Source organism: Podarcis bocagei, assembly GCF_964188305.1.
Source record: "Podarcis bocagei genome assembly, chromosome: 14".
Taxonomy (NCBI): Eukaryota; Metazoa; Chordata; class Lepidosauria; order Squamata; family Lacertidae; genus Podarcis; species Podarcis bocagei.
Genome location: NC_138139.1, coordinates 2200839 through 2223023, shown reverse-complemented (window position 1 = coordinate 2223023; position 22185 = coordinate 2200839). Strand labels below are relative to the sequence as shown.

The following is a 22185-nucleotide window of genomic DNA, read 5'->3' as shown; positions in this document are numbered from 1 at the left end:
CTCCCAGCCATCATGAACTCCCTTTCCTTTTAGTATTACTGTCCATGGGATCTCACCCAGAACTTCCCTAAGTTTTATGAAGTCGGCTTTCTTAAAGTCAAGAAATTGAGTCCTAGTATGCTTGGCTGCTCCTTTCCGCTGTATAGTAAACTTCAGAAGAGCACGATCACTCGCGCCTAATGATCCTTCCACTTCTACCCCACTAACCAGGTCATCAACATTGGTTAGGACCAGATCTAAAATGGCTGTTCCTCTTGTTACTTCTCCCACTTTCTGGACAATGAAGTTGTCTGCAAGGCCAGTGAGGAATCTGTTTGACCTTATGCTCTTGGCTGAGTTTGACATCCAACAAATATCCGGGCAATTGAAGTCCCCCATTACTACTATCTCCCTTCCTTTTGCATGCTTGGCCATCTGTTCCAGGAAGGCATCATCTATGTCCTCCGTTTGGCTTGGGGATCTATAGTAAACTCCCACAATGAGGTCTCTGTTATTCTTCTCTCCCTTAATTTTGACCCAAATGCTCTCACTTTGGCTTTGAGGTTCTAAATCTTGGATCTCTTCACAGGAATACACATCCCTGACATATAACGCCACTCCTCCTCCTTTCTTGTCTTGCCTGTTTCTCTGAAATAGATTGTATCCCCCCCATTATTACATCCCAATCGTGGGACTTATCCCACCAGGTTTCAGTGATGCCTATTATGTCATATTTAGTTTGCTGTACCAAGAGCTCAAGCTCATCTTGTTTATTTCCCATGCTTTGCGCATTAGTGTACATACATTGAAGTCCATTAATCATTCCCCCGTGTCTCTTATTTAAGGATTTTTTCCTTAAAACATCTTTGAGAATTCCTGGAGAACAGGCGAAGTCCCGGCAGACTGGAGGAGGGCAAATGTTGTCCCTATTTTCAAAAAGGGGAAAAGAGAGGACCCAAATAATTACCGCCCAGTCAGTCTGACATCAATACCAGGGAAGATTCTGGAGCAGATCATTAAGCAAACAGTCTGTGAGCACCTAGAAAGGAATGCTGTGATCACCAATAGTCAGCATGGATTTCTGAAAAATAAGTCATGTCAGACTAACCTGATCTCGTTTTTTGACAGAATTACATGCCTGGTAGATGAAGGCAACGCAGTGGATGTAGCCTACCTTGATTTCAGCAAGGCATTTGACAAGTTGCCCCATGATATTCTTGTAAAGAAGCTGGTAAAATGCGGTCTTGACTATGCTACCACTCAGTGGATTTGTAACTGGCTGACTGACCGAACCCAAAGGGTGCTCATCAATGGTTCCTCTTCATCCCGGAGTGACTAGTGGGGTGCCACAGGGTTCTGTCTTGGGCCCGGTCTTATTCAACATCTTTATCAACGACTTGGATGATGTACTCAAGGGCATCCTGATCAAATTTGCAGGTGACACCAAACTGGGAGGGGTGGCTAACACCCCAGAGGACAGGATCACACTTCAAAACGACCTTGACAGATTAGAGAACTGGGCATAAACAAACAAGATGAACTTTAACAGGGAGAAATGCAAAGTATTGCACTTGGGCAAAAAAAATGAGAGGCACAAATACAAGATGGGTGACACCTGGCTTGAGAGCAGTACATGTGAAAAGGATCTAGGAGTCTTGGTTGACCACAAACTTGACATGAGCCAACAGTGTGACGCTGCAGATAAAAAAGCCAATGCAATTCTGGGCTGCATCAATAGGAGTATAGCATCTAGATCAAGGGAAGTAATAGTGCCACTGTATTCTGCTCTGGTCAGACCTCACCTGGAGTACTGTGTCCAGTTCTGGGCACCACAGTTCAAGAAGGACACTGACAAACTGGAACGTGTCCAGAGGAGGGCAACCAAAATGGTCAAAGGCCTGGAAACGATGCCTTATGAGGAACGGCTAAGGGAGCTGGGCATGTTTAGCCTGGAGAAGAGGAGGTTAAGGGGTGATATGATAGCCATGTTCAAATATATAAAAGGATGTCACATAGAGGAGGGAGAAAGGTTGTTTTCTGCTGCTCCAGAGAAGCGGACACGGAGCAATGGATCCAAACTACAAGAAAGAAGATTCCACCTAAACATTAGGAAGAACTTCTTGACAGTAAGAGCTGTTTGACAGTGGAATTTGCTGCCAAGGAGTGTGGTGGAGTCTCCTACTTTGGAAGTCTTTAAGCAGAGGCTTGACAACCATATGTCAGGAGTGCTCTGATGGTGTTTCCTGCTTGGCAGGGGGTTGGACTCGATGGCCCTTGTGGTCTCTTCCAACTCTATGATTCTATGATAAATAGATCAATAGAGTATTAAAGGGAACAAAAGGAGGCTGGACTAGATGATCCTCAGGGTCCCTTCCAACCCTAGAATTCTATGAAAATAAGGTTAGAATGCGTTAAGATAATTATGGGATAGAAAACAGGGGAGGATGGAAAGGAATTGCTGAAATAATTAATTGATGTGGAATACAAAAAGGGAGGTGTGAGGAAGTCGTGGAAATAAGTGAACGAAAGATATGACATTGAAATTGTTTAATATGTTTTAAATGGTCTTTGTTTTGTTTTATTTGTCTTATGTGTTAGTTTTGTAGTGTTTTTGTATTGTATTGTGTTGTTTTTTGTTTGTTTCCCCCCCTTTTTTCCTTTTTTGTTTGTAGTGTTTAAATTTAAATTTTTGGAAACTCAATAAATATTTTTTTTTTTTAAAAAAAGAGCATTTCTGCATTACAAATGAACCCTCCCCCTCTCCTGACCCACTCATGTTCTGCTTTAGATTTCAGTACCCAGGATTCTGCTTGCTGTCATTTGCCAGCAAATCTTGAGCTCCGGGATTAACATGTGTGAAACTGTACCTTTCCTGACTTGCCTGGAGCTCTTCCAGCATATCCTTTTTATCTCAAACCTGCTCCTGACGACTTCAGGCTGTAGCAGCTGTGGGGGGCCTGCCCCCACCTCCTTTGCCTCTGCTGCAGGCCAGCACTTGTCACTTATCAGGTCCCCCCCTCCCCCCCCCCGGCCTGGATAACTGAATAATTTTAAGTGGTGGTTTTTAGGTGCTGGCAATCTGATGAATGTCTTCTGGTTTTGCAAAAGGTGCTGTTGAGGGTATAAAATGTGGGCAGAGCAGACCCACAGACTGAAATTCAAGCTGGCTCTGATAAAAATGGACTTCTCAGCCTGCTGAGCAGGGGGAAGCGCATGTTTGTGACTGTAGGTGACCATGATTTGCACTTTCTGGAAAACAATTGGAGGCATTTTGTTTCAACAAGCTTCTCTGGCCTGATGGGGCAGACACAGAAGGGAGTGCTGCTTGTTTTCCTGAAGAAAGCAAGGAGCAGCTGCCTTGAACTCTGGTGGGGTGAGAACCAAGAAACTGAAAAAGCCAGCATGGCAATTTGCAGAGCAGGTAAAACTATCTGTGTTAAGTTGTGGGTGAACATAGCAGACGACACAGCGATTTCTCCAGAGCAGCTCTTTATTTGTAAGCTGGACAGAACTGAACTGCAAACAGCTCAGCCGGCCTGCTTTTATAGGCGGCCGGCTGTCAACAATGTAGCAACAACAACCCAGGGTTTCCCGCCTAAAATAACTGACGTGGACCTGAGTGAAAACTATCTACAGTATCCCCCTGCTGGCCCAGGGTGAGAACTTCAGTACATAACAATCTGAAAAGCTGCCTTCCTTCCCTTCCTTCAAGCTGTCTTGTGGGACCCCCTCTCCTTGAAGTAGCGATGGATGAATCTGTCCGTTTTGGTTTTTCTCAGTTTCTCACTTTTCCAGGCTCCAGTTCAGTTTGCTGCAATAGGTTTGTGATTCCTGCCTCCCCAAGTCCTCATGGGAAATTGTCAGCATTTGGGGGGCAGTGTTTCTCCTAACAGGCACAATTTTTACAAGTACTTTTGCAAATGTAGTTGCACTGTTTTGCAGACAGTTCTTTAAAGAAAAAGGCGTTGTTGGAGAACTGCATTGCGAACTCTGGAACACTGCAGATTTCAAGGGGTAGCTGTGTTTTCGTAGACTCATAGAATTGTAGAGTTGGAGAGAACCCTGAGGGCCATCTAGTCCAGCCCCCTGCAATGCAGGGATCTCAGCTAAAGCATTCAGGACAATGACCATCCAACCTCTTAAAAACCTCCAAGGAAGGAGAGTCTACCACCTTCTGAGGGAATCAGAGGGAGAGGAGAGGGGAGGAGGGAGGGAAATAGTGCCACTGTATTCTGCTCTGGTCAGACCTCACCTGGAGTACTGTGTCCAGTTCTGGGCACCACAATTCAGGAAGGACACTGACAAACTGGAACGTGTCCAGAAGAGGGCAACCAAAATGGTCAAAGGCCTGGAAACGATGCCTTATGAGGAACGGTTAAGGGAGCTGGGCATGTTTAGCCTGGAGAAGAGGAGGTTAAGGGGTGATATGATAGCCATGTTCAAATATATAAAAGGATGTCACATAGAGGAGGGAGAAAGGTTGTTTTCTGCTGCTCCAGAGAAGCGGACACGGAGCAATGGATCCAAACTACAAGAAAGAAGATTCCACCTAAACATTAGGAAGAACTTCCTGAGAGTAAGAGCTGTTCGACAGTGGAATTTGCTGCCAAGGAGTGTGATGGAGTCTCCTTCTTTGGAGGTCTTTATGCAGAGGCTTAACCATATGTCAGGAGTGCTCTGATGGTGTTTCCTGCTTGGCAGGGGGTTGGACTAGATGGCCCTTGTGGTCTCTTCCAACTCTATGATTCTATGAGTCTATGATTCTATGAATCTGTTCCACTGTTGAACAGCTCTTACTGTCAGAAAGTTTTCCCCGATGTTTTGTTGGAATCTCATTTCTTGTAACTTGATTCCATTTCATAGGTTCGAGTCCTGGCCTCTGGAGCAAGAGAAAACAACATTACTCCATCTTCCATGTGACAGTCTTTTAGATATCTGAAGATGGCTATCGTATCTCCTCTCACTCTCCTGTTATCCAGGCTAAACCTATCCCTAAACATACTAAACTCACTCAACTGTTCCGCATAAGGCTTGGTTTCCAGACTCTTGGTTGCCTTCCTCTGCACATGTTCCAGCTTGTCAACATGCTTCCTGAATTGTGGTGCCTAGAACTGGACACAGTAATTCAGGTTGTGGTTTGAACAAGCCAGAATAGTGGGACTGTTCCTTCCCTTGTTCTGGACACTAGACTTGGTTTGTGTATTGCTTCAATAAGTGTGTATTAGGGAGGCACAAGTTAAAATGTGAAGCAAAACCAAATATGAAGCAAACCAAATTTCTCCACCATTCATGCTGTTTAGATGGCAAGGTGTATAACTCCATTTATTTCAAAATGTTGTACAGGGGAAGAGGAATATCTCAGCATCTGCATTGCATGCAGTGGCATCTTCAGGTAGGGATGAGAATCATAGTGTCATAGAATTGTAGAGTTGGAAGGGACCTCGAGGGCCACTGGAGAACTGCTGCCAGTCAGCATACTAAGTTAAGTTGACCAGACCCTCAAAGTCTCCCTATTTTCCAGGGACAATCCTGGATTTACAGAAGCCATCCCAGTTTCTGATTTGATCCCAGAATGTCCCGCTTTCCCTTAGGGCGTCCCTCTTTTCATAGGAGAAATGTTGGAGGGCATGGACCAGTGAGCTGGCTTAGGTATAAAATACGTTTTTTTTGCATCATAAGATGCACCTAGTTTTTAGAGGAGGAAAACAAGAAAAAAATTATTCTGAGCGAAACAGTGGATGTATAATTTTTGTGGTTCATGCTGTGGCCACAGACATGTGATTTGACAGTGAGTTTGGAGTAACCCAGTGCAAAAATCCTGAGGGTCTGTGCTTTGTAACCACGTTTTAAGTGGGGAGGGAAGGAAAAACACTGAAGGGACAAGGAGCACGTGTGGGGTGTGTAGAGAAGGAGCTTTTCAGCGAGCTGAGCGGGGAGGAGGGAGGGAAAGAGCACGGTTGTTTTAAAGGAGCCAACCGGACAGGAGCCACTTACACCTGTGTAAGCAGCTCCTCTCCCGCTTTGCTCCTTTAAAGCGAGTGGGCTCTCCTTCTCTCCCACCTCCCTGGCTCAGCTCGCTGAAAAGCTTTGCTGCTTTTCAGCGAGCTGAGCGGGAAGGAGGGAGGGAAAGAGAGCACTCTCGCTTTGAAGCAGCCAACTGGACAGGAGCCGCTTACACCCGTGTAAGCCACTCCTCTCCCGCTTTGCTGCTTCAAAGCGAGCCACAGAGGAGGGAAGGAAGGGGACCATGGATCCTCTGCTTGCGACTGCAGCAGGATCCCCCCGCCATCCATAGGCATTCTCTCCATAAGACGCACAGACATTCCCCTTACCTTTTAGGAGGAAAAAAGTGTGTCTTATGGTATCTTTTATGTTCCTAGTAAGCACCCCCCCTTACATCTGGGGAGCCTCTCTGTTCATTCTGCTGAGTGGGGCCCTGGACTTCTGCCCCATAGACCTCCCCGGACAGTACCACAGGGGGCTAGAGATGAAACAATGAGGGGCACCTTGAAGAGTGGGCTGTATGTAGCCCACCCCAAAGCCTAGCTTGGATAGAGTTTATGTGTTGCCATCGACTTCTCTCAGAAGCCATGCTTTGCAAGCTGTATTCCACCAAAGGCTCCGATTTCCTTGCCATTGGCTGTTCAGCGATGCATTCTGACTGGCTGGGTTGCTTTGGAGTTGGGTTATAACCTCCGATTCCAGGCACTGCATTTAGCTCTAAATCTTAACAGTGTTGGGTTGTGAGGAGCAGAAGGCTCTGCACTTCCTTTGCCCTTGTGAGGTAAAGAAAGTTACCTGCAATGATCGTGCGTGAGTAAAAGGTTAATCTCTGTATGTGCCTTGAGCCATTTAGGCATAAAATAAGCCCCATGTTTGTACATGGAAGAGTAGAACAGGACTAAATATTGTACGAGCATTCTCTCGGATATTTGATGCTGTTCGTCTAGGTGAATCCTATGTTCATTTACTCTGAAGTTAGGCTCACTGAGACCATTGTGACTTATTCCTTCCTATGCATCCATAGGAATGGAGATACATGGAGGTGATGTTGTGTATAGGGCACTGCCAGACACTTTGGACAAATTCCCATTTGGGGACGTAGTTTGAGATGCCACCTTGCTTTCTTAATTTTTCTGCAAATTATTGAGCCCATTCTGCTTTGCCAATGCTTCTTTTCCATAATTTTGAAGCTCATTCATTCCTGAGTGCTTCGCCTTGGGAATATTTCATAATACTTTGGTGTATATTTCATAAAAATAATTCTGCCTACATTACCAATGAAGAAGAGGTAGTGTAGAATTGAGGGGATGGATTGCTTGCTTAAATAATGCCTCTGTGTACCTGTTGCTGAGGGTCACAGGTGGAAAGGTCTGCTATGTCTTGCTGCGTCTTTCTGCAGTTAAACCCCAACAATTGATTTCTCCAGCCTTCTCAACCTGGTTGAGGGACGGGTGGGTTGCAGGTAGGATCTGGGGTTTCCAGGACACAATGGAGTCAGTACTACTGCAAGTACTTTTCCTTTTCTTTTTGGGACATACTAACAGCCCTGCAGGATACAATCCAAGTCCTATCTTCCTCAGAAGACCCTCCTTTCCACTGTAAAATGAAGCCCACATATAAGGATCTTTTATGTGGGGGCGGGGGAGATAGAACCAAGGGAATGGAGATTACATGTGTAATGGACATAATATAGCTGGTTATTTCAAGAAAAGAAACGTAAGTAAATTTCAGGGAAAAGAGGGTCTGGGGCCGTTGTAATCCCACAAACACACAGGGACTCTCACACAATGTACAATGTACACTTACTTTGGGGAGAACTAGATATACACATAGATATGTGTGTTATTTGTAAAAATAATTTCAGGGGTGAAGGAGGAAAAGAACTCCACCCTATTCTCCTCAGGCCCAGTCAGCAGGTGTGGAGATTGACACCCTGGTCAGAGCCTGGCTGGCAGGTTCAGACACTGCGCTGGGCAGACGTAGAAATCACTTGAATACAAAGACCACACCATACATGTCAAACACTCTTATAAAAATGTAGCACTCATGGCTCCCCCCTGCAAGCACCCTGGGAACTGTTGTTTGTTGTTGAGAATGTAAGTCCCCTCACAGAACTACAATTCCCAGAGTTCCCTGGGAAGAGGGACTGATGGTTAAACCACTCTGAAACTGTAGCTCTAGCGAGGGGAATTAGGGGCCTACTAGCAACTTTCAGCACCCTTAACAAAAACAACAGCTCCCAGGGCTCTTTGGGGGAAGCCTGACTGAAGAGGTATAGTGCTGCCTTGAAAGTGCTGTAGATGTTGCCTTCAGCCACGGTGTCCTCGGATCCCGAAGCGCAAGGACCGCCTTCTGCTTTGCCCAGGACATGCAGCACGGCTTTCAGAGATGGTGGAGTGAAGCGGCTGGTCTCCATAGCTGCACCGGCCACCCTGGGGGTTTCTTTCTTGCTAATTGGTTTGCTCTGGTGTCCTTAGGTTCCACAGAGGATAGGAGAGCAAAGTGCTGCCACGGAAGACGACAGCGCAGGAGCCCCGGGGGCATGGGGCAGCTGGGGGCCCTGGTCGGCTTGCTCCCGAAGCTGCAGTGGCGGCGTGATGGAGCAGACGAGGCCCTGCCTCCCAGGATACTATTACGAGCGGAGCCACCGCAGGCCTGGGCCGTTCCCGACCTCTGAAAGGACTCTTGCCCACCAGCCTCCCCACCGACACGAAGACGTGCTCAGTCCCTTCTCTGGCCACATCATCTCTGCCATCCGTACGTCGGTGCCTCTTCACCGGAACGAAGGTGGGCTGCGAGCAGGACTCCAGGCCAGAGCCTCCTTCGAAGGGCGCAATGTCAGCCACTTGAGCAGGGGAGCCTTGAGAGGCCGCCGGCCCTCACAGTCCCAGAGGCGCAGCCCCAAAGCCGAAAGAAGGTAGGGCAGCGGCGGGGGGGGGGGGGGGGGAGGAGGCTGCACATAAAAACAATAATACCTTTATCATAATGATAACTGGTACTATTACAGTGGTACCTCGGGTTACAGACGCTTCAGGTTACAGACTCCGCTAACCCAGAAATAGTACCTCGGCGGTGCGGCAGCTAATAGGAGGCCCCATTAGCTAAAGTGGTTCTTCAGGTTAAGAACAGTTTCAGGTTAAGAACGGACCTCCAGAGCGAATTAAGTTCTTAACCCGAGGTACCACTGTACTAGTTGTTGTTGTTGTCGTCGTTGATGATGATTTACTTTACTGATAAACTTATTACCTGCTCTTCAGCAGGTTACAACACTATGAGTCTGACAGTCTAGGAAAAGGTGTGCCCACGCAAAATGGACACATCTTCCTGACATTTGCTGATAATCCCCTGCTTTAAATATACATCAATATGCAGATCTATGGGGGAATGAAAGATAAAATTTTAAATGAAGTGGCTGAGTGTGATAATCTGTTTTCTAAATTTTTGCATGGGCTCCAGAGGTCAAATGTGGAATGCAAGGGAAGGGGCATCGTCTGTAGCTGGACAGAAAGACGAATTGCAAAGCCTGCAGAATGAGTTGGCAATGGGGAATGCTTAAAGATCTGAAGTGATTCCAATACAATAATGCTTTGTACTGATGGAAAGCTTTTGGGATACCCACCCCCTCGCCGACTAATGTCAGACATCTATGAAACAGTAAGGTTGGGATAAAGATTTGTGACTGAGATTAACTCATTCTGGAGAACGTAGTTCAAGATGAAATGGGACAGACTCCAAACCAAACAATCTTGGAGAGCTGTGGAAATCCTTCAAAGATGCAAAATAAAACACTTGTACCACTTGGAGACAAGTGGAAATGTCTTCAAGCTGCTGCTAGGCAGTTCACCAGGAAACATACTAACAAATGCAATCGAGTGATGGGCTCTGAGGGAGTCTCAGGCCAGGAGCTCTGTGAGTGCTGCTTCTGATTTCCAAAACCCTTCACCACTTGGCATGAGGGAGGGGCTGGTCCACTGGGGCTGAGGGGGCACACCAAGCTCAGTGTGTCTCCAACCATCTGCCTGCCTCCTTCCTTACAACCAGTCCAAGAGGTGATCCTGGCTGTCAGCCTGCTCTTCCTCAGCCTCAGTGTTGGAAGGGCCATGGCTCAGGGTTAGAGCATCAGTCTTGCAGGCAGAAGGTCCCAGGTTCAAACTCCAGCACCTCCAGGTGGGGTCGGGAGAGAGACCTCTCCAGCAACTGGAGAGTTGCTGCCAAGCCATATAGACAAGACTGAGCTAGATGGGCCCATGGTCTGTATAATGCAGCCTTCTGTGCTACATTTGTAGAACTGAGCAGAGAAAGACAGGATTAGTTGGCTCTGCTTTATAGTGGATTAGAGTTGTTTGCTCTGGCTCCACCTACTGTTGGGCTCTCTGCCTTCTGCCTTATTCGTCCCATTGACAACCCCACAAACCTCCACTGTCTCTATTTGTAGATAAAGATGATCTCCACAGTCCACACATGTCTGTCTGTAGATTAAGAGGGTGGTTTTCAGGTGGTTTCCATCTTCAAAAGTACAGTGGGTGGCTCCTGTGAACATGGGACTTCTTGGTGGTACCTCACATTCTGTGGAATATTCTGCCCAGGGAAGCTTTCTTTGTTCTTGCTTTGATGTAATTTCAGTGCCAGTTGAAGTTGTGTGGCTGTTGTTATTTTCCCTGGCTTTGTAATTTCATCTGTTCATCTATACCAGGGGTAGCTGACAGGGTCCTCTCTGGATGTTGATGAGCTAAAGCCCCCATAACCATTCTTCGTTCAAAGAAGGTATCAAAATTCATTTATAAGTGCTTATTCTGAGAGGAAAATTTTGCCTGTTTCTCCTTGGCTTGATCAGGGAAATTTTCAGTCTGAGTGTTTCAGGGGACTCAAGGTTGATGTGGTTCCCCCCTCCCATGCAATTGTCATAACAGCCCTGTGAGGTAGCTTAAACTGAGAACTTATTCAACATCTTTATCAACGACTTGGATGATGGACTCAAGGGCATCCTGATCAAATTTGCAGATGACACCAAACTGGGAGGGGTGGCTAACACCCCAGAGGACAGGATCACACTTCAAAACGACCTTGACAGATTAGAGAACTGGGCCAAAACAAACAAGATGAATTTTAACAGGGAGAAATGTAAAGTATTGCACTTGGGCAACAAAAATGAGAGGCACAAATACAAGATGGGTGACATCTGGCTTGAGAGCAGTACATGTGAAAAGGATCTAGGAGTCTTGGTTGACCACAAACTTGACATGAGCCAACAGTGTGACGCGGCAGCTAAAAAAGCCAATGCAATTCTGGGCTGCATCAATAGGAGTATAGCATCTAGATCAAGGGAAGTAATAGTGCCACTGTATTCTGCTCTGGTCAGACCTCACCTGGAGTACTGTGCCCAGTTCTGGGCACCACAGTTCAAGAAGGACACTGACAAACTGGAACGTGTCCAGAGGAGGGCAACCAAAATGGTCAAAGGCCTGGAAACGATGCCTTATGGGGAACGGCTAAAGGAGCTGGGCATGTTTAGCCTGGAGAAGAGGAGGTTAAGGGGTGATATGATAGCCATGTTCAAATATATAAAAGGATGTCATATAGAGGAGGGAGAACGGTTGTTTTCTGCTGCTCCAGAGAAGCGGACACGGAGCAATGGATCCAAACTACAAGAAAGAAGATTCCACCTAAACATTAGGAAGAACTTCCTGACAGTAAGAGCTGTTTGACAGTGGAATTTGCTGCCAAGGAGTGTGGTGGAGTCTCCTACTTTGGAGGTCTTTAAGCAGAGGCTTGACAACCATATGTCAGGAGTGCTCTGATGGGGTTTCCTGCTTGGCAGGGGGTTGGACTCGATGGCCCTTGTGGTCTCTTCCAACTCTATGATTCTATGATTCTATGACCCAAAGTCACCCAGTGAGCTTCATGGCTCATAGCAAGGGATGGAGGAAGAGAAACCTCCCACATTTTCACCACTGACAGAGCATCAAGAAAGAGGAGTGTGTTGCTAAAAGGGGATTTTGAGGCCGGTTGGCAGTGTGGGACTTCTGGAGTTGTAATGCTTGTCTCACATCATATTGACTTGAGGACTTGAGCTGAGCCCACCATGAATTGTATCTCTGACTCTGGAAATGCAATTTTTGGGAAGATCCTGAATTGGAATGGGTATCATCAAGAAAAGCTTGACCTCCTGTTGGCCTTTGCTTAGCAAGAAACCATTGATGCTCGTACATTGACTTTTGGTTAATTATGGGAACTCCAAGTCTTTTTTTCCACTGATGGAGGTTGGTGTGGGCTCTGGTCTGAATCAAACCCTTTATACACTTTCTTTTGCTGAGGGGGAAAATGTAATTGTCAATTAGATTTATGAGACGGTAAAGAGGGGGGTGGGTAGCCTAGCTTTAAACAAACAGTGTGAGTTGAAAGGAATTATGTCTCCCCCCCCCAATAATAAAAAACACTGACCTTGCCCGCAATTTTGTCAAAATATTAATGGGGCAGCAGCGAGTGTAATAGTTTCTCAAAGCTATTTTTATATGTGGAAAGGGGAGGGGAGGAAATTGTCAGAGGAAGCATTTGTACAAAGAAACCATCAACCTCTCACATTGCTACAGTGAAGTTTCCCATCTCTTGGTGCCAGTAGAGGAGGAAGAAACTGTGTTTAGCTGCTTTATCCACGAGAACGCAAGAAAAGCCTTCTGGATCATTCCAGTGACCCATCTAGACCAGCACCCTGTTCTCACAGTGGCCAGCCAGATAGATGCCTGGAGGTCCGTAAGCAGGACCCAAGCAAGAGAGCCCTCCCCCCTCCCGTGGTTTCCAGGACCTGGCATTCAGAAGCAGAGCCATTATGGTGAACAGCCATTGATAGCCCTTTCCTCCATGAATCTGTCCAGTCGTATTTAAAGCCATCCAGGTTGGTGGCCATTGCTGCCTCCTGGGGGAGGGGGGGCCGTAGTTTAACTATGCGCTGCATGAAGAAGGGCTTTCTTTTATTTGTCCCAAGTCTTCCAACATTCAGCTTCACTGGATGTCCATGAATTCTAGCATTATGGGAGAGAAAGAAGAACTCTTCTTTGTCTACTTTCTCCATGCCATAACATCTCAAGACTACATGGAATTGGCGGAAATGACTGGCAGAATCCGAGACCAGGGAGAAGAGTCGGTGGAAGAAGATTGGAAGAAATTTAAAGACTATTTACAGAAATACTGTAAAATTAATGAATGTTAGAATGATGTCAGAATGAAGTTAAGTGGTTTTAGCAGCAATGTTATAAAGGTGTATGTAAAAATGGATTGTTAACAGATGAGAACCTAAAGCTATAATATGTTAAGTTAAAGGATTAAGATAAAAACAAAGAGGGAAAGGAATTGCTGAATTAATTAACTGAACTGGAATACAAAAAAGGGAGGCGTGAGGAGGTCAGGGAAACACGTAAATGAAATGTAAGGCATGGAAAGATTGATTTGTTTTTTTAAGTCTCTTTTATTTTTTCTGTATTTTGTATTTTGTATTTTTTCTATTTTTCTCTTTCTTATATATGTAACTTTTTTTGGGGGGGGAACCTTAATAAATATCATTTTTTTAAAAAAGAAATTTCTCCTGGTTGCAGCTTGTAACAGAGGCCAGGCATTGCGCTCTCCCCCCCCCTCTCTCTCTGTTGTGAGGGCATGAAAATGTGTTTCTAGGCAACTAAAACCCAAATTCCAATTTAGTGAAAACAAGCAGGTAGTGCCGAGTGAACATGTTGCTGTGAAATTCTGCATCCTGTTTGCAGGCAGCCAAATGAGGGAGGGACATTTTGCCAAATTCAGTGGGGAGTGTAGACAACAAAAGGTTGTTTCTGCCCAGACCAGGTGCCACTCTGCACCACCAAGACCCCCTGAGCCTCAAGAGACAGATGAATCCAATATTTAAACAAAATTTTGTAAAGAGACCAGAAGCCTTTTTATTGGGCATACTAGAATCAGATATCATAAATAAAAATAAGAAAATATTCTTATATGCAACCACGGTAGCAAAAAATATTAATTGGTAAAATTTGGAAAAGTGATATAATACCAACTAAAAAAGAGTGGCGGGATAAATTATTCAGTTGTCTCGAACTGGTGAAAATGACACAGTTAGGGGACAGTCCAAGTTAAAATCCCAAAAAGAGTGGGGAATGTATAAAGCATATCTTAAAAAACAGTGTCCTCAAATAAAAACCTGGACTTGCTTTGAGTAATTTTTGCAAAACAAAATAAGGGTTATAGGCATATTATATGGAAAAAGATAGCAATGATGAAAAGAGAAGGAAGCAGTTTACCAAGAAAGGAAAATCAGAACTGCATTGAGAAGGAAGGAAGTCTATAAGAACAGAATAAGAATTGGGAGTAGAAAAGAAGACAACATAAGTTCGTTTGTAAGAACTTTCGAATTTATGCTTATATGTTTGTAATTTCTTTGTGTGTGTGTTTTCTTTTTAGTTTGTTTTTCTTTTGTTTTTGTTTACGTTTTGAGTGTTTATGTGTTGTCACAAAACTCAATAAAAGCACTTTTTTTAAAAAAGAGAAAGATTAATCCAAAATTACCCCCAAGCTGCAAACCTGTTCCTTCAGAGGGTGGCCACCTCCCACTAACAGTGCCTCAGTCTCATTTGGACTGAGCTTCAGGTAAGACATTATGCATGGGCATTTAGATAGCAAAATAAGCAATGAAATTGTAGCAGTGCAATGTTAAATACATGTTTTTAAAATTCTTCCTTTCAGTTTGCCAGAGGTGTTCCCCTTGTTGGCTGTCTGTTTAGAATGGGTTGCATTTGAACCTTAAACACTTCATTTGCTTTAAGAGCATCACAGTGAAATGGGAACTCTTGGAATGTTAATCTGTACACCTGGTGGCAGTGATATACTACTGAAAGGTGATATATGGCCAGCTTTGCTTCAGATGAGGCAATAAATTCACCTGGCTGTTCAGATCACACTCTTTTTTTTCCTGTGTGAGAAGATGGCTTTGCACTCTTCCAGCATCACCCTGCAAGCACCAGCTGTTTGCCAGATTTCATTAAAACAGGGTGCTGTGGGTGCCCTGTGCAAGGCCAAAGTTTGGGTCCCCCCCAACCCTCAAGTTGACTTCCCAAAGATGGGGGAGGAGGCACCTGGCTTTGGGAAGGAGGCGTGAAGGCTCTGGCAGGGTTGTAGAGTCTTTCCCCCTCCTTCTCAAAGCTGGGAAAGCGAAGGAGGACTCTGGAATCTTGTCAGAGCCACATGCCACCTTCCCAAGGCCCGGCAACATGCCTATAGGGCTTTGAGATGGCACCCCCTCAGCTCAGCACACAGTGGGTGCACAGCACTTGGACAGCCCCACACCCGCCCCCGATTAAAGTAACCCTCCAAGTATCAACTAGACTAGAGCAGTGGCCGAGCAACGGACAGTGGATTTATTTTTAGAGAATGCTGAGAAAAAAACAAAAAGTGGAGAAGGATACCAGCCAACTCGGGGGTTGAGTCATGGCAGGGCTGGCCCAGGACATTTTGCTGCCAGAGGAACAAGATGGCACCTCCCCTTTCCACATACAGAAAAAGAGTCTTCAGGGCAGATAAAAGAAAGGACTTCTTGGCACAGCACATACTTCAGCTATGAAACTCCCTCACACAGCAGGCAGGGATGGTCACCAACTTGGGTGGCTTTAAAAGAGGACAGGAGAAATTTGTAGTTGCTTCAGCACTGGAAAAGCGTGTTTGATGAGAATGATAAATGATAAGGCTGTAAGGAGTTGATTATCGATATGTACATTGTGGTCAGAGTCATGATAGCCAGATTTTGGAGGGATCTAGCTGGAGCAGATATTCCCCATAGCTGTCAAAATTTTCCTTTTTTAAACGGAAATTCCCTTATTCTGAAGAGGATTCCTCGCAAGAAAAGGGAAAAGTTGACAGCTATGGATATTCCCTACTGTTACGCGAAGATATGGGAAGCAGCCTTACTAGGAAAATAGACATGTAAACTAAGAATCTCTAGAGGTCAAAAAAGTAGGGACAAGTTTCTTTTTGTTTGGTTTGATTTTATTGTTTACGTTAATAATGTGGAACATAACAGATCACCCCCCAATACAATACAATACAATAGGAATATTTGTAGGGCTTCACAAACTAAGGTTTGTTGGAAATGCAGCTCACCCCCCCTAGAAAATAAGTTTCTATTTATTAATGTTTTTATTTTTATAGTTATAGTTATAGTTTCTATTATACCAAACGTCTGGAATGTATTACTAGAATCATAGACTCATAGAATCATAGAGTTGGAAGAGACCACAAGGGCCATCGAGTCCAACCCCCTGCCAAGCAGGAAACCCCATCAGAGCACTCCTGACATATGGTTGTCAAGCCTCTGCTTAAAGACCTCCAAAGTAGGAGACTCCACCACACTCCTTGGCAGCAAATTCCACTGTCGAACAGCTCTTACTGTCAGGAAGTTCTTCCTAATGTTTAGGTGGAATCTTCTTTCTTGTAGTTCTGGATCCATTGCTCCATGTCCGCTTCTCTGGAGCAGCAGAAAACAACCTTTCTCCCTCCTCTATATGACATCCTTTTATATATTTGAACATGGCTATCATATCACCCCTTAACCTCCTCTTCTCCAGGCTAAACATGCCCAGCTCCCTTAGCCGTTCCTCATAAGGCATCGTTTCCAGGCCTTTGACCATTTTGGTTGCCCTCCTCTGGACACGTTCCAGTTTGTCAGTGTCCTTCTTGAACTGTGGTGCCCAGAACTGGACACAGTACTCCAGGTGAGGTCTGACCAGAGCAGAATACAGTGGCACTATTACTTCCCTTGATCTAGATGCTATACTCCTATTGATGCAGCCCAGAATTGCATTGGCTTTTTTAGCTGCCGCGTCACACTGTTGGCTCATGTCAAGTTTGTGGTCAACCAAGACTCCTAGATCCTTTTCACATGTACTGCTCTCAAGCCAGGTGTCACCCATCTTGTATTTGTGCCTCTCATTTTTTTTGCCCAAGTGCAATACTTTACATTTCTCCCTGTTAAAGTTCATCTTGTTTGTTTTGGCCCAGTTCTCTAATCTGTCAAGGTCGTTTTGAAGTGTGATCCTGTCCTCTGGGGTGTTAGCCACCCCTCCCAGTTTGGTGTCATCTGCAAATTTGATCAGGATGCCCTTGAGACCATCATCCAAGTCGTTGATAAAGATGTTGAATAAGACCGGGCCCAAGACAGAAGCCTGTGGCACTCCACTAGTCACTCTTCTCCAGGATGAAGAGGAACCATTGATGAGCGCCCTTTGGGTTCGGTCAGTCAGCCAGTTACAAATCCACTGAGTGGTAGCATAGTCAAGACCGCATTTTACCAGCTTCTTTACAAGAATATCATGGGGCACCTTGTCAAATGCCTTGCTGAAATCAAGGTAGGCTACATCCACTGCGTTCCCTTCATCTACCAGGCTTGTAATTCTGTCAAAAAACGAGATCAGGTTAGTCTGACACGACTTATTTTTCAGAAATCCATGCTGACTATTGGTGATCACAGCATTCCTTTCTAGGTGCTCACAGACTGTTTGCTTAATGATCTGCTCCAGAATCTTCCCTGGTATTGATGTCAGACTGACTGGGCGGTAATTATTTGGGTCCTCTCTTTTCCCCTTTTTGAAAATAGGGACAACATTTGCCCTCCTCCAGTCTGCCGGGACTTCGCCTGTTCTCCAGGAATTCTCAAAGATAACTGCCAGTGGTTCTGAGATCACATCTGCCAGTTCTTTTAATACTCTTGGATGCAGTTCATCTGGCCCTGGAGACTTGAATACATCTAAACTAGCCAAGTATTCTTGTACTATCCCCTTAGTTAATCTGGGCTGTGTTTCCTCTGCTGAATCATTTGCTCCAAATTCTTCAGGTTGGGCATTGTTTTCTTTATCGGAGAAGACTGAGGCAAAGAAGGCATTGAGGAGTTCAGCCCTTTCTGTGTCCCCTGTTTGCATTTCACCATCTTTTCCTCTGAGTGACCACACTGTTTCTTTGTTCTTCCTTTTGCTACGAACATACCCATAAAAGCCTTTTTTGTTGCTTTTAACCTCTCTAGCAAGCCTGAGTTCATTCTGTGCTTTAGCTTTTCTGACTTTGTGTCTTCATGTGCTGGCTATTTGTTTGAATTCCTCTTTGGTGGTTTCCCCCCTTTTCCATTTTTTGTACACATCCTTTTTTAATCTTAACTCAGTTAAAAGTTCTTTAGATAGCCACCCTGGCTTCTTTAGGCACCTTCCATGTTTCCGTCTCATTGGTATTGCCTGACGTTGTGATTTTACTATCTCCCTCTTAACAAACTCCCAGCCATCATTAACTCCCTTTCCTTTTAGTATTACTGTCCATGGGATCTCACCCAGCACTTCCCTAAGTTTTAGGAAGTCGGCTTTCTTAAAGTCAAGCAACTGAGTCCTAGTATGCTTGGCTGCTCCTTTCCGCTGTATAGTAAACTTCAGAAGAGCATGATCACTCGCGCCTACTGATCCTTCCACTTCTACCCCACTAACCAGCTCATCAATATTGGTTAGGACCAGATCTAAAATGGCTGTTCCTCTTGTTGCTTCTCCCACTTTCTGGACAATGAAGTTGTCTGCAAGGCCAGTGAGGAATCTGTTTGACCTTATGCTCTTGGCTGAGTTTGACATCCAACAAATATCCGGGCAATTGAAGTCCCCCATTACTACTATCTCCCTTCCTTTTGCATGCTTGGCCATCTGTTCCAGGAAGGCATCATCTATGTCCTCCGTTTGGCTTGGGGATCTATAGTAAACTCCCACAATGAGGTCTCTGTTATTCTTCTCTCCCTTAATTTTGACCCAAATGCTCTCACTTTGGCTTTGAGGTTCTAAATCTTGGATCTCTTCACAGGTATACACATCCCTGACGTATAACGCCACTCCTCCTCCTTTCTTGTCTGGTCTGTTTCTCTGAAATAGATTGTATCCCTCCATTATTACATTCCAATCGTGGGACTTATCCCACCAGGTTTCAGTGATGCCTATTATGTCATATTTAGTTTGCTGTACCAAGAGCTCAAGCTCATCTTGTTTATTTCCCATGCTTTGCGCATTAGTGTACAGACACTGAAGTCCATTAATCATTCCCCCGTGTCTCTTATTTAAGGATTTTTTCCTCCCACCACTAGGTCTGTGTGCTGTTTGCTCCATTTGGTCTATGACATTTGGATGATCATCTTCATCAATTGATAGACTCCTACCTTCAGGAGCACTGTCTCCCTCCCCCACATTAGTCAGTTTAAAGCCCTCCTTATGAGGTTTCTGAGATTTTTGTGTCTGCTTCAATATTTCATAGCTGCTTTATTTGATTATTTTGTTTTATGCTTGATTTCAATAAAATGAAACAATTTAGAAACTGGAGATGGGACAATGTCCTCTCCTGCACCCGAGGCAGCAGGCTGGCTGGGGTGGGTGCAGGGCGGGTCTTGTGGCGCCTGAGGCTGCTCTCTCCAGCAGCTGCCACCTCACACTGGCCAAGGGCCGGGTCGGATGACCATGTGGCCCTTCTTCACAGAGGATGTTCCTCTGTTTGCCGGCTAGGTGGGTTGCGTCCAGCTGAAAGATAAAGGACCCTAATAAGAGAAATCAGGAGGGGTCTTGACGTGGCTTATCTCTGCTCAGCACCTGAACAGCAGACTAAGCAGGCAGAGAGGCTACCAGATTACCTGCATCTCTATTTAATTCTGTTTCTGCTTAAGATCTGTTTCTATTTAATTTATAGAACTCATTTCTCTCTCTCTTTTTTTTAAAAAAAGAAACTTTCTTTTTTAAAAAAACCAGAAACAAAAATGGTATAACAAGAAACACAGGATCTGTGATTGCAAACAAAGATTGTAAAAAGAAACAATGCCAGCTATAATACAGTAAGAACTGGACTTTTTCAGCCCTTCTATGAAGTAGGCACTCCATTTGGAGGTGTGTTTTGCTGGAGACAACCATAATTTGCATTGGACCTTATTAATAAAGCTTACAAGGGGAAACCAAATTTTGACAAATTTATCCAGTTTGGCAGTACCTGTTATGATTCTGTAGTGGCATGTTGGATGTTCAGCTTCATGGCTGAGTGGGGATTGAACCCTGGTTTCACTGGCCAACTTTAGTATATGAGAAAGCCTCACCTAAATTTGCATTTGCACCTTTGCGTATCATTTAGCACAGGTAAAGGTGAAGGTAAAGGACCCCTTGATGGTTAAGTCCAATTGAATTTGACTATGGAATGTGGCACTCACCTCTGCTTTCAGGCCGAGGAAGCCGGCGTTTGTCCACAGACAGCTTTTCGGGTCATGTGGCCAGCATGACTAAACCGCTTCTGGCACAATGGGACACCGTGACAGAAGACATTATGCCGATGTGCATCCTCTTGTTTTACTGAAGCATTTACTTGTTTTTTGAACTGAACCCTGTCTTTGATTTTTTTTAAAATGGGACTTTTTTAAAAATGAGTTCTACTTTTGGGCTCAATTCAAGGTGCTCCTTTTAACCTTTTAAGGCCCATGGGACCTGAGAATCTAATTGTGCAGTTGATCTTGATAGTGTCAATAGGTTCATATGATGTGCATCAAACTAGTGAACATAAGCCCAGTGCCCGTGTTGTTCACACACACACACACACACACACACACACACACACAGTGAACCATTTTAAATGCTACTTGAAATGCAAAGTCTAAATTCGTCCCTTGGGTTGAGGTAATGGAGAACCTTAAACTCAACTCCAACCAAGCGTCTTAAAAATACAAAAAACAAAAACTAATCTGCAGTGTCTTGGAGTTTTATTCATTGTGATGCATGTTTTGAATCGTGATTCGAGATTTTAAAAGAAGGAAACGTCTGAAATTACAGAAGGCAGCATCTTGTAAAAAAAGAATGATAAGCAGTAAAGTATGAGACGCTTGAACTCTGCTGGAAATCTGGGAGGGAGAGACACTGACCAAGGCAATAAAAGGTGTTTTATTTGAGTCTGCTGGAGGCAGTGGAGATGAATGAGGGAAGGGGAATGTGGGGATTAAATTTATTGAGATCTCCAATTGTTCTAGGATCCTTTAGAAGCCATCAGTGGCTATGATGGGGAGAAGCTGGAGGCTCCAGAGTACCACACTGCAGAAATGTTTCAGCTGGATTGGAACTTTTATCATTGCTTCTAAACCAGGAAGAAAATGCATTAATAACTAAAATACAGTGGTGCCGCGCAAGACGAAAATAATTCATTCCGCGAGTCTTTTCATCTTGCGATGTTTTTCATCTTGCGAAGCACGGTCCGTCGCAACTGCGCCTCTTCAAGCGGCTTTAAGAAAAAAGCGCAAGACGTTTTCGTCTTACGAAGCAAGCCCACAGGGAAATTCATCTAGCGAAGCAACGCAAAACCGAAAAACCCTTTCGTCTAGTGAGTTTTTCGTCCTGCGAGGCATTCGTCTTGCGAGGTACCACTGTAAGAAGAAATAAGCAGGGCCTTTTCCAAAGATTGCTGAGTGGGTTGTCTGTTTGTTTGCTATTATTCACTCATCTGGTTGTTAACCAGCTTCCCACCAGGGCTCTAATAGTTTTTGAGGGGGCAGTTTCTTACCTGCTGAATTGAAACTTGGCTGAGCTAAATCTCTCTTTGGATTTTCTGCACATCTGTTAAGATCTGATTAGATCTGATTCAGGGGATGGCTTCTGATGCTTTCTGCCATAATGCAGGCAGCTCCCACATTAGCAGAGATCGTTTGTGGAGCATAAACAAGGATGATTTGAGTGTAATGGTCCTTGCAAGCTCCCCCCCACCCCGGCCCTGATACCTGGCTCTCGCTCCAAGAGGCAGGAGGCACTGAGTGCAAAGCACTTTGCTTATCAGTACCCCTCCAACGTAGCCATTGTGGGCAGAGGTTCTTTTGTTTATCAGGATGAATTGGATCTAATTTACAGGTGTGTGCTGGACTAATGGAACAAGATAAACTGATAAATGATAAAGCAGCCACTGAGCAGCAACATTTTGAACTGGAGAGAAGATTTTCTTCATAACAAAGTGTGGTATGTTGGGGGGGGGAAGCCTTTACCCTTTCTTTATATATACCATGTTTGCTGCTTTAACGGTTCGGCAACCACCTCACGTGCTAATGGATTGACAAAAGGCAAGAGGAAATTAACAAGAACAAGATAATAATTATGGATTTTTATGAAAACAGAACTGTGTGAGAATGTTGATATGATTTAA

The 22185-nt window shown here is 44.7% G+C and overlaps 1 protein-coding gene across 2 annotated transcripts in view; it reads left to right on the top strand.

Moving 5' to 3' along the window:
* The window catches only part of THSD4 (thrombospondin type 1 domain containing 4), a 429219-nt gene that overhangs the window by 43163 nt on the left and 363871 nt on the right, over positions 1 to 22185 (top strand). For both annotated transcript variants that reach the window (XR_014002103.1, XM_081170529.1), the window contains exon 4: positions 8460 to 8899. Coding sequence is in view for 1 of the 2 variants with exons in the window: in XM_081170529.1 (XP_081026655.1) it covers positions 8460 to 8899 (440 nt within the window). In the remaining variant the exon portion in view is untranslated. The remainder of the gene's footprint in view (positions 1 to 8459; positions 8900 to 22185) is intronic.